This window comes from Diospyros lotus, chromosome 5, assembly GCF_014633365.1.
Source record: "Diospyros lotus cultivar Yz01 chromosome 5, ASM1463336v1, whole genome shotgun sequence".
Taxonomy (NCBI): Eukaryota; Viridiplantae; Streptophyta; class Magnoliopsida; order Ericales; family Ebenaceae; genus Diospyros; species Diospyros lotus.
The window spans coordinates 36,560,133-36,575,025 of NC_068342.1; the positions used below are offsets into that span (position 1 = coordinate 36,560,133).

Genomic DNA, 14,893 nt, shown 5'->3' on the forward strand with positions numbered 1-14,893 from the left:
GATAATTTCCACGCAAGTAATTCTTTTTGAAACATGTCCTCCCTTACGAGGTCTTTGTCGCTCGATTTCATAATTTTTTATAAAGAAGGTAAATTTGAGTCTAATCCACAATGACTATACAGGGAATAAATTCAAATCTGAAAACTCAGATCATCCACCATTTTTTACTGACCACTATAACAATCTAAGGGCCAATATATATTGCTTTGATTCTTCCACTAATCGAACGGCCGGTGGCGGTGGGTGTCTTGCTCAGAGTCATTATAATTGTAGGTTTATTTAAATAAATATGTGATGTTATTTATTTTTTTTAACTTTGTAGTCATTTTCACAACTTATAATTTTCTTTTTATTAAACACATAACATTATAAATAATAGTTTAAAATGTATTTTATTTAAACACTTTATTAACTTAAAAGATTTAAAAAAAAAAAAAAAAGAAGAAACTTTAAGCCAAAGATGACTTAAAACTCTATTTAAGAAAACCTGGCAAAACAGCCTCTCAATCATCCTTGCTGCTGCCTGCTGCCTTCTCCTTTCAGTTTCTTCGTATCGTTGCTGCCTTTTTAAGTTCGGCTTGGGCCCTACCCTCCCGTTAGTGACGTTAAGGTCCTCCGTTTGAACATAACACAGGTCACGGGCAAAAATTTATTAACTTAATATCCAAAAATTTTATTTAAACACGTTAGTTCAAAACTAAGTTAATGTTCTAAGTTAATCAATATATAAATTAATGTTCTAAGTTAATGTTTGTTAATCAATATATAAATTAAAAAAAATAGATATAAAAAATATTTTGAATAAAAAATAATTTTCATTGTATTTATAAAATTTATCTGATGATCCTTAAAAAAAAAAAATCACGTGACTTCTTATTTAAATTTCTTTAGATAAATTTATCTCTCTTCCCTCTAGATAAATTTAAGAAAAAAAATGATATATATGTTCTCCATTACATTTTAAAAAGTTTAATAAACAGTTTAATAAAAAATTTGAAATATTTTTTAATTTTATCTTGACTATTTTATATCTTAGTTCGAAAAATATTCTACAATTATTTTGATACAATCTTATTTTACTTATTTTGATAACCACTAGCTAAGTACATAGTTTATGGGAAATGTTTGCAATGGGCTAGCTAAGGACATAGTTTAGATTGTGGTGCATCCCTACTTGGGGATTTTGCTGCTTCTGTGGTTGCAATTTATTCCTAAATTTCATTTATCTTTTGAAAAAAGATATTATTGTTATTTTAATACAACAATAAACTTATATAGTTATGGGTGAGTGTCTATGAGCTTATAATCTCCAAGAGACTTGCAAACAAAAAATAGTTAGGGTTTAGGGCGTCTCTCATGCGGGTTTTATACTTAAAGTCAATCTTCGAAAAATTATAAAAAAAATAATAAAAATATAATCTAAATAAAGTTTTAGTCATATGTCGATCAATCAGAAGAATCACTCTCCATTTATGAAGATTGGAATTGTTAAGTGGATGAGCATTCGACTCTTTTGGAATTGTCTGTTATGGATTTTTAGGCGAAGATCTTGAAGGATAGTTAACGTATTCTTAGACTTAAGAAAATTTTTTAAGAGTACACGGAAAAAGTCTCGATAAGATCTTTCAAGACTATTATCAAAGAAAGTCATTGATAACTATTAGTCTCTTAAATTTCTCTCTCTGGATTAAATATTAAAAAAGCTATTTAAATAAATTCATTTAAAAAATACTTCTCAAATCACGCCTAATTTCTTGAGTTGACATGAAAACCCGTGAGAGTAACGTCAGTTAAGATGAAGAATATGAAGTCGATTACAAAGAAGTTCAAGAAAATTCATTGAAATATTGGGCTGGGGCCACATCTTTTCTTCCAACTCTTTAATTAGGCATTCATGGCCCATGGGTTCATCCCAGAGAAGAGGAGATAAACTGAAAGTGCAATTTGGGCTCATATAAATTTTTGATAAGGCCCATTTATTTAAAGGATACGGGCCGTAAGAAACTTCCGGACCATTTCATTAGACAATGACCAACCCAAAAATAGAATTGGGGAAGCCCAACTTGATTTTGGAAAATGTGTCGACCCCGGTGAATGTCGCCCCCCCCCCCCCCCCCCCCCCCCGGCTCTCGTTGAAATTACACTTTTGACCTTTGGCCCACCCCAATACTTTTTAATACTTTTAAAATCCATTGTTATTTATTAAATTATTATGAAATCATTTAAACCATGAACGTAAAATTGTTAAAATAAAATAAAAATATCGAGTATACAAATACCCATTAATCTACACGAATTTATTTTATATTTTCTTGAGAATTATGCAACAAAATAGAAGTCATCTTGTGGGTTGGTATGACCTCTAAACATATAATAAGAGTTATTAATTTCAAACATTAATCCATCATTTAGTTTCAAATGCTCGTCCACAATTGGCTGAGTGAGTGATTATTTCTTGGTCATGGAGATGGCTATTGCCACACCCAGCCCATCATTCAGTTTCAAATGCTCGTCCATCTTGGCTGCAAATCTCTCGAACAAGCCATCCATCATCTCGACTCCAAAATGGCTGGCCAGCATGGGCTCTCCCACAGCCCTGATGTTCATCGCCACCCTTTTCCCTCTCGTGCATCCGTGCCCATTCCCAATGCCTGCAGCATAGCCACTGCTATCCCAAGCCACCCTGAAGGCTTCATGACTCTGCAACTCGAAGGATCCTTCTTCCCCAGCCACTTGCCTCACTTCCTCCATGGTTGGCGCATAGTATGGCAGATCGAAGCTCGCTAGCTTTGACTCTTCTATTAGCCCCTGCATGAATTGCATGCAATTTACACATTTGTATTAATCACAGTTTCAAACCCTCTCTACCTTACGTGTGGATTTCTATCTACACTTGATGTGAATCCCAGAGAAAAAAGGGTTTTGTTTGTTAGTAACCGACGACTAGAGCAGAAACTCTTACTATTCAAACAAGATGAAAAGAATTTTTATGCAACTAATACCACACTATGAAAGGCTTTCCTTGCCCCATGAATCCCTATCTAGCTAGATTAATGCCAACAAGTTATATAGATAATTTAAATTAATTACTCAACAATGTTATTGGCCAAAACATTTGCTTAGCTGTTTTAGGGATATCACTGGGACAGTTTATGTACCTCTAGGACCATGTCATGTATGGTGATTCCAATTAACTCCCAGACTGTGCTTCGGTGGCCGCCGGAATCGTCGGTGGCGACCATGGTGAAGAAGAGGAGACCTCCGGCGACCATCTCTGCCGAACGAGAACTCAGGAACAGCCTGAAATCTTTTCGAAACGCATCCAAGTACTTTTCTCGGACGCTTGGCGGGCTTGTTTTCGATATGTAAATGTTCTCTTTGTTCAGCGGACTTCCCGACTGGGTTCTGAGCCCTTCCGGAACGTGAGAGCGCCAGTGAAGACTGTAAGAAGAATGGACAAAGTGAAGAAAGTTATCAGGGAAAAGCCTGCCGTAGAAGGAGCCAGGCATGGCGGCGATGAAGCATTTGTCCTTGCAGAGGTCTAGTTGCTCGTAGAAGCTTGGCAGCGACCTGAAAATGACGTTAAAATCGTTTCCGGGAAGATCGTTCAGGAAAACCTGGAATGTGGGGATTTCTCGATTCAACCTCTTGCAGATCGAATTCACTGTTTCTATGGTTTGCTTCACCAGCTGAAGGGTATTGGGCCCTGAAGAGCACCCCAAATCTACCATTCTTATGCACTCGGGAAAGCTTCCGCTGTTGCATAGCTCTGTTATGCTCTCTTCCAGCATGTGCTTCGCCTTTAACATCGCCTGTTTCTGCAGATTCAAAACTCGAAAGTTAACAACCATGGCAATTGATGACACTGGCATATATATATATATATATACATAGAGAGAGAGAGAGAGAGAGAGCTTATAATTACTTGAACGGAGGAGTTGGTGGTGTAGCTAGTCTTGCCATCACCTTCGTTCATGTGAAGAACTTGCACTACTTCCATGGCTACTGCAGGTGGGTTGGCGGCTTTTCCTTCTTTCTGGTGACGAACTTCGCAATTAGGCTTATATATAGAGAGAGAGAACCAAACTGATGCCGACTTGTTTACAGGTTCCTTCCAACAAATATATATAGTTAAAGTCCAATTACATATGTTTTAGATGAAGGATAGTGATTTTGTCACCCCACCACTGGATCCACTCCCAGGCCCCAACTAATTAGGATTGACACAACAGCCTAATTAGAACAACAGCCTGCATCCTACGCCATTAATTTCTTCTTTCTTTTTTTAACTTTGCTGGGTAAGAGACGCCATTGAAAATCAGCATAAAGAACTTGTACTCTACCAACTATTAATTAATTAATTATTATTTTAACTAAGTCCTCTACCCACTGCTTTGAAAACCACTTCCCCTCTCAAATCAGGTGGTGGATCGTGATTTGCAGAGTTGTAATGAGAGAAATGAGCAAAAATATAACGATAGGAACAAATAAAAACCAATAATAAATTACACACGAAAATTTTTTTACGTGGTTCTGTCATAATTATGTCTAGTCCATTACTGTTTTCTGACTATTCTGATAGAGTAACATTATATCATTATTATTTATCATTTTTTTTACAATAATTTTTGACCCCTATTTATAGAGTGAGGTGTTTACAATTTACATAAAATCTAAAAGTGAAAGGATAGTATCATGAGAACAAAATGTCTTTATCAATTCTATAAAATCAAGAGTGAATTTCGCATTACCAAGGATCTGGTTTGCCTTAGGTAGGGTAGATAGGTTCCGCCTCTATTTATTCAATGGCCTTGTTGTTATGTTCGTTGGAAGCTCGCTTGATTCTATAGTCTGAGCTCGGGTTTCGGCGATGTGCAATCTTGCTTTGACGAACTCGGCCTTGGGCCTATTGGGTTTTGAGAGATTAGGCCGACTTACTGGATTGAGTCTAACTCATAAAAAGTGGTCCGAAAAATACCCATAACAACTACAATACAATACATTAGCAAAATGAAGACCCAAAATTAAGTTTTTAATTAAACTATTTGCTTTGCTTAGCCCAATCAGTAAGTATGTTGTACACAAGGACCTTGGCTCATTTCTTTATTCGAACCTAATTGTAAATTATGTATGAGTTCTAACCAATAATTAACACTAATATGTCATCAACATAAGAAAATTGCTACAGAAATGTACAATAATCTGATACCTAAATACTCTCTCTCGAAAGACTTATATTTTTTATTCAACAAATAATTAGACATTCTTTGTCTTCTAGGCTTTGAGGTGAAGTGAGGTGAGCCAGTTTAGGTGAAATGAGTTTGATTATGTAAAAATATTTAGTAAAAGATTAAAATTGAGTTGAATTAAAATATTAAATGAATGAAAAAAGGGATATAATAATAATAATAATAATAATAACTAAATAGTTAATACATATTTAGTTATTATCTAAATATGTATTAACTAAATTATTTATATATAAACTACTTGTGTATAAATTTGATTATTATATATAAAGCATATTTTAACAAATCTTTGCATAATTTAATCAAGTTAAGTTGAGTTAAAATGTTAATTGAATAAAAAGATTAGTTATTTAATATTTTTTAATAAATTTGTGTATCATTTATAATTATAAAATATGGAATATATTTATTTCAACGAAGAAAGAAATTTGGTTAAATTTTTTATATATAGGGACGTAAAGGGATCTATGATTTATATTATTTACTCAAATATTTTGACAATCCTTAGAACTAGCATCATCCAAGACAAAGCAAAAAAAAAAAAAAAAATAGGATCATGACAACCAATAGGTTATAGAAAATAATAGAGTGATGATATGTTGTTTGTGTCGAATAACATTTTGACACAAGTTAACAAGGGGGGTGGGGTTTGCAATCAGGTTTACTTTCACCCTCTCACAATTTCCCGTGTTGTTAGTAGGGGTGTGCAATCGGTTATAATCGAACTGAACCGTCCAAAAATTATAAACCGAACCAAATGCAATAATCGAACCGAATCGACCGATCAATCCCAATAAATTAAACTAACCGAAACCTAAACCATGCTAACCGAACCGAAACCGAAAATCGAACTAGAGAAAAACTAACCAAGAGACCGGCAGCAACCTAGCCGGCCAGTGATTCTGATGATCGGAACCGATCATCAAATTCCCCCAACCACGGTGATCCACATACCCAAAAACTAAAAGCATCTAATGGTGGGATTTTAGTAGATCTAAGTTCCAAAATTTCAATGTAAAAGAGAAATAGAGTGCAAACTTACTGAAAAACCATCGGCGTAGTCTTCGTCTTCGTCTTCGTCTTCGTCTTCGGCCTTCGTCTTCTTCTTCTGCATCAGCGACGGATGGTGAAGGGAGAGAGAACAGATGAAGAGACGAAGTCGAAGAGCCTTCGGCCAATGCCTAATCTACGAAGCATCGAAGAGCCTTTGTCTTCGCCATCGCCATCGAAGAGCCTTCATCTTCACCTTCGCCTTCATCTTCGTATTCGCCATCGCTAGATTTGTGAACTCGAACTCGAATCGAAGAGAAGATGAAATGCCAAGATGCGAGAGAGAGATAGAGATAGAGAAAAACGAAGAACAGAGAAGATGAAATGTCGCACCCACGTGCATGAATTGTGAGGGGGGCAGTTCGATTCGCATGGGGGGTTGTGGCCAGTTCAGTTCAAGTGAGGCTATTTGCTACAAGTTTGGTTCGGTTCAATTTTTTAAGTATTTTTTATCAAAATAACCAAACCGAACCGAATAACCGATTTTTAAAGAAAAATATAATCGAACCGAACCGATGTTTTTGAAAAATTGACCGAACTTTTTGATTCGGTTCAGTTAGTTCGGTTTAACCGAACTTTTGCTCACCTCTAGTTATTAGACAATTGTCATGTTATTCGATGTGAGCAACATGATAATTATGTCACATCCAAGAGATACAAAAATCTTTTTATAAAGTAAAGTCCTCCGAGAGGTACGAGAGACCTTCCTAACAAAACAATTCCTAGGAGATCCTCTTGGAGGTCATTTCTCAAGTACCCCCACGGAACTTCTTTCTCTTGGTTTTCATAAATACATTCTTTAGAAGACCTTTTAGATTATGACACGCCAAGACTTTGTCAATTTACAAATCTACCTGGAAATCTGTCCCAAACGATTTCAAAAAATATGGATGTTCTTTCATGTCTCAATATTCAATCTTTATAAATAAAAAATGATCCCTTTTATTAAAATACACAAAAATTTTTACACAAGTTACTTGATATTTTATTATATTTTGACTAACATTAACTTAAATATTAAAGGGCTTGCGTAGGAAATACCCCACGCCCCTAATTGTGTTTCATTTTGTAGTTTTCGAATAACCTAAAGACGACTCTCTCGCATCTATAAATCTATTGTTGTATTTTGACAACAATAATATTGTTTTCATTTGGATTAGTAAAAAATTAAAATTAAACATGTCATTTATTTTGATGTGAGTTGCCAAAAAAAATAAAAGAAAGTTGAAAATAGTGCTTAATTCTTCTAACATGTGTTCTATTTTTTTTTTAAAAGATATAAATTAATTTTTTATTTGTTATACTTACAAAAATTTATCAAAAAATCAATAAAATTTAACTTTGAAAAATGAATAAAAATTTCAAACAATGAAAAACTCGGATCAGAAAAATTCTTCTTGAAGTCATTTGTTTTTCTTTGTAAATATAAAATTAAGAGCAAAGTACAATATGTTTGCCCAAATTACATATAAAATTAAGAGTTAAATATGGGAGACGAAATAATATAATTTCACTATTTTACCCTGCCATGAGTTTTCAACTATCGTCTCTCTTAAAAAATACTTTTTTAAGTGCCATCGGTGTATGGATATGGATGCGAGTCCATGCACCCAATGGCCAAAATTTGACCATCTTATTCAACATAAGCAGAAGCATAAGCAGGTTACCAAATAAAAACAAAATAAATTAGTATTTAAAAGTAGTGAGAGACGTGATCAAATCTTATTCATTGGCTATATATATGGACACATAGAGATAGACTATATAAATTTTATTTTTAAAATTAAAAAATATCATAATTAGAGAAAATATATTTTTAAATTTCAAAACGCATTTATAAAATCTAATTCTAAACTATATATATATATATATATATTTTAAAAAAGTATAGCTAAATATATTTCTATGAAAATATTACATATGAATATTAAAAAATAAACTACAAAAAGTGAAGATGATTCTTGCCAAATTATGAGCGTTGAATGGTGGCGATCCATGAAGCCACTTGAGTGTTGGATTTCTCCATCGCCTGAGTTCCCTTTCCCTAATCGCTAAGACACAGAGATTCGTTTGTTGTTGAATTGCCAATCTGATAAAGCCAGGCCACAAAGATTCTCTCCTCATCTACACCAAATGATCTCCCAATCAATGAATCTAGTGATCAGATTCTTTTCTTTATTAGAGAGAGAGAGAGAGAGAGAGAGAGAGAGATTTCCTCTCCTATTGTAATCATGATTAGGGTTGTATGCGAAACACCCCTCTCCTATTGTAATCATAATTAGATTTCCTATCTTTAGGTAATCATTCTCAAAAGTCTTTTCTAAAGCTTTTACTTTCTGAATCAACCAATCTATGAAAAATATCAACTGGGACATATCTAAAGCAGTTAAAATTAGCTCCCAAAGGGGCTTGCTTAATTTGCTTACATTTGAAAGGCAAATTCATTTCTTGGTCATGGAGATGACCATCGTTACACACTCCCCTTTATTTACTTTCAAGTACTCTTCTATCTTGGCTGCAAATCTCTCAAACAAGCCATCCATCATCTCGCCTCCAAAATGGCTGGCCAGCATGGGCTCTCCCACAGCCCTTATGTTCATTGCCACCCTTCTCCCTCTTGTGCATTCGCACTCATTGCTAATTAATGCTAGCATTAATACCACTATCCCATGCCACTCCCAAAGTCTCATGCCTATGCAACTCGAACGACCCTTCTTCCCCAACCACTTGCCTCACTTCCTCCATGGTTGGCACATAGTATGGCAAATCGAAGCTCTCCAGCTTTGACTCTTCTATTAGCCCCTGCATTGCATGTTAGAAATCCTATTTTATCTTCTTTTCTTTCTTTCTTTCTTTCTTTTTTTTTGTTAAAGTTCTACTATTCATGTGTGACCTGAATTCTGTTTTGGGCAACAGTTTAATTATGTAATGTACCTCTAAGACCATGTCATGTATGGTTATTCCTAACAGCTCCCAGACTGTGCTCCGGTCACCGTCGAATTTAAATTTGAGCTGCCTGGGCAGTCCACAAAAAAAATTAAAATTTTAAGTTAAAAAGTTCAGCCCAAATTCAGTTCAGCCTACCCCAACCTAGCCTAGGCCACCCCACTTTAAAATGCTGGATCCGCCCCTGGTTCAGGTGACCGTCCGAATCGCCCGTGGCGACGATAGTGAGGAAGAGGAGACCTCCGGTGACCATCTCCGCCGAGCAAAAACTCAAGAACAGCGTGAAATCTTTCCGGAACGAATCCAAGTAATTTTGTCGAACACTTGGCGGGCTTGTTTTCGCTATGTAAATGTTCCCTTTGTTCATTCGACTTCCCGACTCGCTTCTGAGCCCTTCAGGAACCTGAGAGCGCCAGTGAAGACTGTAGGAAGAATGGACGAAGTGAAGAAAACGATCAGGGAAAGGCCTGCCGTAGAAGGAGCCAGGCATGGCGGCGATATAGCACTTGTCCTTGCAGAGCGGCAGTTGCTCGTAGAAGCTTGGCAGCGACCTGAAAATGGCGTTGAAATCGTTTCCAGGAAGATCGTTCATGAACACCTGGAGTGTGGGTATTTCTCGGTTCAACTTCTTGCATATCAAATCCACTGTTTCTATAGTTTGCTTCACCAACAGAAGAGTATTCGGCCCCGAAGAGCAACCCAAATCCGCCATTCTTATGCACCCAGTAAGGCTTCCGCTGTTGCATAGCTCTATTATGCTCTCTTCCAGTATGTGCTTCGCCTTTAACATCGCCTGTTTCTACAAGTTTTAAGAAAAGACATGCAAATTTAGCTGAACAACACTTACAATTATAAATATTCAGAGAGGGAGAGAGAAGTTGAAAGGCTGAGTTGGTGGAGTAGCTAGCATTGCCTTCTCCTTCATTCATTCGAACAACTTGCAGAACTTATTAGAAGAAAAATAGTTTTTGGGGACGGAAGAATTTAGTGATGGAATTATTCGGATAGCAAAGGAATTTTTGTTGCTAATTTTTTTAAATATTTTTTTATTTTAACAACAAAAAACCCGTCATAAATTAAGTCATTAAATTTAAGGATGGAATTAGCGATAGAATAAAAAATAAAAATATTAAAAAATAAAATAAAATTTAGCAACAAGGATAAAAAAAATTAAAATTTAGCGCTCAATCTCATCGTTAAAAAATAAATAAAATTAAATAAAAAATTAAAATTTAGTGACGGAATCAATTCCGTTGCTAATTCCGTCACTATTAGCAAGCTCGGACCTAGAGTATAGCCCAAGAGACAGTTGTCTCAAGGCCCAAAAATTCTGTCAATTTAGGGGGCCCATAAATCTGGAGATAAATTGACCATTTTGTCTTTATTTTAAAATGATAGTTTTGTCCCCGTATAAAGTCTCTCATTCTCCAAAATTTGCAGAATACCTAACATTTCTCTCTCTTGTAATCTCTCTCTCAAACACACCTATGTGAATCATTACTTTTCTTTATTATAGTTAAGGCTCAATAATTATTTTTTATTTTAGAAAAATGCTATTGGTACATCATTGTATATACCTTGGGCTACACAATGATATACCAATATCTAAACTGCTCTCACCTAAAGTGATGAGTGCAGTGAAATGAGAGATATTTACATCATTTATATGTCTTGTGTAGTCCAAGGTGTACATAAATGATGTACAAATAGCATGACCCTTTATTTTAACACTTTTATAATGCCACAACCAATTGGGTTTCGTTATTGCTCAACCCTAAACTCGTTATATATATATATATTATATATATATAGATATGTATGTGTGTACATATATATATTTGCTAATGTTGTTAATTTAGCATTGTCTAAAAGTTAGGATTAATTACAATACATAAATAGATTAAAATGTTGTATTAGTTGATCAGATAATGGGTTAAGACACGTTCGCAATAACTGACCCTTTGAGATATACTATGTGATAAGACAGATTGAATGGATAGACTTTGTTGTCTATTAAAAAAAAATGCTCGAACAATTTGATTATGTTAATTTAATTGATATTTTTGCCTTCAAAGTTGTAAAAATAGTACTTTTTAATTGATCATTTTGAAAAAAAATTATTTTATTCTTTGATATGATATGAATATTTATTTATTTTTTAATATTTTATTATTAAAAAAATAAAATTTGAATGTACACTACAATTCAGAGTTTATTTTTATATTTCTGACTCAGGGTCACAAAATTTCAGATATGGCACTGCTGATTAGCGACGGGTACAACCCCCGTCACTAAATTTTAACGACGCTCTTTTTAGCGACGAAAATGTATCCGTCACTAAATTCATTGCTAAAAAATTTAGTGATGGATTTTGATGTTTTAACGACAAAAAAACATTAATTTTTTGTAGTAGTGCAGGTATAGGTCGGTTTTGCTCTTTTTCTGAATGTAATTGCATGTTTCAGATTATAAAAACTTTCCCATGTTCAAGCATTGATGCATCAGCACCAAAACCGGATCATGCAATCTTCTTCAGTCTAATTATTTAATCCAGAATCTCCCTTCACGATTGTGATCTATTTCGACAGTTTTTATATCCAAATCAGGAGAAGATGAATGTTTACCCAGTTGAAACGATTTGAGGATTAATCAGAGAGCAAGAGCAAGAAGTAGTAGAAGGCTGTCTTGTGGATTCGGTAGGTGGTGGCTCATTTGCTTTGCTTTGGTTCATTGAATCCATCAGATGTTTCTGATCAAAGTGGGATGCGTTGCCTCGTGTGAGTGTCAGTTGAATGCACTCAAGCGCGCGTAAAAATTGTTCTCTTGGTCGGCGGCCATCACGTTCGGACGTTTTGATGTTCCAAAACACCCTTAATTTATAATTTTGAATCAATTATATTTATAATTTTTTTTATTATTTTAATTATATTTCTAAATTTATTATTTTTTAATAAATTTATCGAAGTACAAATCAGTGATATAATTAAAATAAAAAAAATTAAAGTACCATTAATTCTAAATTGCATAATTTAAAGATATAATTAAAATAACAAAAAATTTAAATATATAAATAAAAAAAAAACATAAACTAAAATATGTATTTAGTCGATATCTATTTCATCTCATAATATCTATTCGTTCCCATGTAACAAATCGTCATCCTCATTTTTTTTTCCTTCGAATTACTTTAGATTTTCAAATATTCCAATGACAATCATTCATATTTTTATTTATTTTGTATTAACTGGATTTCAAGCTGTCATTGATAAGTCAAGCTTAAATTTACAATCTTTTGGGTATGTACCCACCAAGACAACTGTTAAAACAAATAATATACATCAAAGCGCAAAAACTATTGTCACATTATTTTCAATAAGATTTGGACCTCCTTGCACTAGAAAGCATAACTAGGAGGAATGGTGATCATCAACGCCAAGGATCCTTTCCCATATTCCCCTTGTGTGTATTCCTTCTCTCCTCAATTCTCCATCCTTGTTGAGGAATACCTAATTTTCCATGTCCATCAAATAACAAGCAACCAGTAAATATTTGGAATTCAATTAATTTTATATAAAAATGAAACGAATAAAATCAATCAAAGGAACTGAATTAGGTTCCCGGTACTACTGCTAGGGATTAAAGACAAAAGATGCTTTAGTTTTGTTGATGAATTGCCTTGCCTGGAAGCATCATCAGTGCTGCAAATGGACTATAACTCACATGTCCATTTACATACTGGGTTGTTGGATGACAGCTTTTCACTTTTCAAAGTAGAAAATGTTCTGTCTTCTCCACATTTTAATGTCTTCTGACTAATCACCTGTTTTCTGGATCAAAGCATATGCTTTCTATCTCAGCATATTAGAACGCTATTCTCCTCCGCCAATTTGCCATTTTTCTTTCCCTCCTTCCCAATCACCTTTTTCCATCAATTAAATCAGAGTTCTCAAAACATTTCATTACTCAAATACTTACTCTTGTTCTATGTTCTATGTTCGTGAACCCCATCTGTGAACTGACTAATTCTCTCAATATACTTACTCTAGCATTGAAACTTTGAGTGTGTTTCTGCTTATTACTGTAATTTGAAGACAGAAAATTACTTTAAATAACCACAAAGAGATATAGAACTATCAAATCTTTTAAGTTACGAAAAAAGAAAAGATGGAGTTGAGATAGAAAATTATCAAAATGTATTATTTTTTAGTGCATATAATAGGTATATATAAACTATGTGCCTAAAAAATAAATAAATATAAAATAACAAGAAATTGAAATTTGTTTATGAGAAATATAAGAAAGATGATGTTCAAGCACCTTCTTTCTACCATGGAAATTGAAATTCACATATTCCAATAAAGAGAAGGAAAAGAAAAGAAAAGAAAAGAAAAGAAAAACAGAGTTGAAACAGGGGATTTCTCTGAGCTTTGTAGGCTTAGTACCTAAGTATACCTGACAACTCTTGTTCTCTCAGAAACCTCTGTTGCCTGGCTATGAAGGCCTCGACGGTTCGCCGGAACTCCTCGTTGCTCATCTCGTCCTCCGGATAGCACGCCTCCGCCGCCGTACTATTACGGCATGCCTCCGTCGCCGTCCGCCTCAGTTCCTGGCGGCGCTTCTCACCGCCCTCCCTGTTCAAATTCTCCGACTGGCTCCTATAAATCTTCCTCTCTCCCCTCCGGTTATCCGCATCCAATCCATCGCTATTGTGATTCTTCAAGCTGTTTTCAACGTACTCTTTGCAGAAATCAACTCTAGCTGTAGCTTTCTTTTCCGCGTCTTGACCGGAAAGCCAGCCGGATTTCACGAAAAGAACGACGACAATCGCGTTCCCGAGCACAAACACGAACTGCGGACTGAAGAAGATCGCCGTGAGTCGGCGGAAGTACTCGCCGGAGAGCCTGAATCCAAACGGCAGCTGAACGGAAACTCTGGAGATCATGACGAGAAAGAAGAAGAGCTCGACGAAGCGGAGCATCGTGGTGAGCTTCTGGCGGCGGCGGTACCTCGAGATCGCGTTGGCCTTTTCAGCTTTCAAGTTGAAGGGATCCATTCGGAACTGGTTGCGGAGATCGGTGCTGGCGTTTTCACTCGAAAGAGAGAGCGCTGAGGATCAGAGAGCTATGGCGGAGCCATGTGTTCGATGAAGCTATGGCCATGGCGGAAAGAGAAAGTGGAAGGGAAAAGGAAGAGAGTGTACAGGGAGCTCTGGAAGGAGTGGCTCTGGACTGAGAAGAGCTATGTAGGTTTGTTCTGGAATTTATAAACTTGAAAATTTTATTCCCTCCTCTGTTTTTCCAATTTTCTTTTTATTACCTTTTCTTTTCTGTGTTTTCTGAAATATTCTAGACCTTAGATATTGGAAGGTCTACCTAACATCTTTCAATTTATACACTTGAAAAATCAAAAATTACCATTTTTAATTATTTATTATTTTAGCATTGGAGCTTACGAAAATATCATCTTTCGTCACATAACGTGACTCTGCTCTCTTTCTTACTAGCTAAGAAAAAAGCAATATTACCTTTTCTTTTCCCCGTTTCATTCACTTGAAACTTAGGTCCCTTCTCTTTCGGTTATTACGCTGGGCCACCCCCAAAAGGCCAACAATTGCGTAGGGGCCCAGGGCGGTTTGTTTCGTGGGCCCC

General features: G+C 35.3%; 3 protein-coding genes across 4 annotated transcripts; all 3 read right to left on the minus strand.

Annotated features, from left to right (window-relative positions):
- Positions 1 to 2,380: 2,380 nt before the first annotated feature.
- Positions 2,381 to 4,117, minus strand: LOC127802351 (probable jasmonic acid carboxyl methyltransferase 2). Its single transcript, XM_052338105.1, has 3 exons — positions 3,926 to 4,117; positions 3,159 to 3,818; positions 2,381 to 2,808 (listed from the first exon to the last, which is right to left on the minus strand). Exons 1-3 carry the CDS (start codon positions 3,998 to 4,000, stop codon positions 2,449 to 2,451), a joined length of 1,095 nt encoding a protein of 364 aa, XP_052194065.1. The 5' UTR covers positions 4,001 to 4,117; the 3' UTR covers positions 2,381 to 2,448.
- Positions 4,118 to 8,749: 4,632 nt separating this feature from the next.
- Positions 8,750 to 10,210, minus strand: LOC127802235 (probable caffeine synthase MTL2). The gene is made up of 3 exons (XM_052337947.1): positions 9,390 to 10,210; positions 9,293 to 9,315; positions 8,750 to 9,101 (listed from the first exon to the last, which is right to left on the minus strand). The coding sequence occupies exons 1-3, from the start codon at positions 10,033 to 10,035 to the stop codon at positions 8,937 to 8,939; spliced, it is 834 nt and encodes a 277-aa protein (XP_052193907.1). The 5' UTR covers positions 10,036 to 10,210; the 3' UTR covers positions 8,750 to 8,936.
- A 2,258-nt stretch (positions 10,211 to 12,468) lies between these two features.
- LOC127801262 (uncharacterized) lies at positions 12,469 to 14,491 on the minus strand. 2 transcript variants are annotated; one of them, XM_052336203.1, is made up of 2 exons: positions 13,698 to 14,491; positions 12,469 to 12,751 (listed from the first exon to the last, which is right to left on the minus strand). In XM_052336203.1, exons 1-2 carry the CDS (start codon positions 14,296 to 14,298, stop codon positions 12,672 to 12,674), a joined length of 681 nt encoding a protein of 226 aa, XP_052192163.1. In that variant the 5' UTR covers positions 14,299 to 14,491; the 3' UTR covers positions 12,469 to 12,671. The 2 variants fall into 2 exon arrangements, with proteins under 2 accessions (XP_052192163.1, XP_052192164.1); XM_052336204.1 differs by having other exon boundaries at positions 13,688 to 14,491.
- Between the last annotated feature and the right edge of the window lie 402 nt (positions 14,492 to 14,893).

What these genes read in the sequence shown, in the direction of transcription:
- LOC127802351 (XM_052338105.1), bottom strand. Translation starts at nt 4,000, where the DNA reads ATGGAAGTAGTGCAAGTTCTTCACATGAACGAAGGTGATGGCAAGACT. An exon ending in CCACCAACTCCTCCGTTCAA is followed by an intron (nt 3,819 to 3,925) that starts GTAATTATAAGC and finishes TTGAATCTGCAG; the next exon opens with AAACAGGCGATGTTAAAGGC. An exon ending in TACATGACATGGTCCTAGAG is followed by an intron (nt 2,809 to 3,158) that starts GTACATAAACTG and finishes CAATTCATGCAG; the next exon opens with GGGCTAATAGAAGAGTCAAA.
- LOC127802235 (XM_052337947.1), bottom strand. Translation starts at nt 10,035, where the DNA reads ATGTTAAAGGCGAAGCACATACTGGAAGAGAGCATAATAGAGCTATGC. An exon ending in AGTGGGGTGGCCTAGGCTAG is followed by an intron (nt 9,316 to 9,389) that starts GTTGGGGTAGGC and finishes TGGACTGCCCAG; the next exon opens with GCAGCTCAAATTTAAATTCG. An exon ending in GCTCAAATTTAAATTCGACG is followed by an intron (nt 9,102 to 9,292) that starts GTGACCGGAGCA and finishes CATGCAATGCAG; the next exon opens with GGGCTAATAGAAGAGTCAAA.
- LOC127801262 (XM_052336203.1), bottom strand. Translation starts at nt 14,298, where the DNA reads ATGGATCCCTTCAACTTGAAAGCTGAAAAGGCCAACGCGATCTCGAGG. An exon ending in GAGAGAACAAGAGTTGTCAG is followed by an intron (nt 12,752 to 13,697) that starts GTATACTTAGGT and finishes ATGGAAAATTAG; the next exon opens with GTATTCCTCAACAAGGATGG.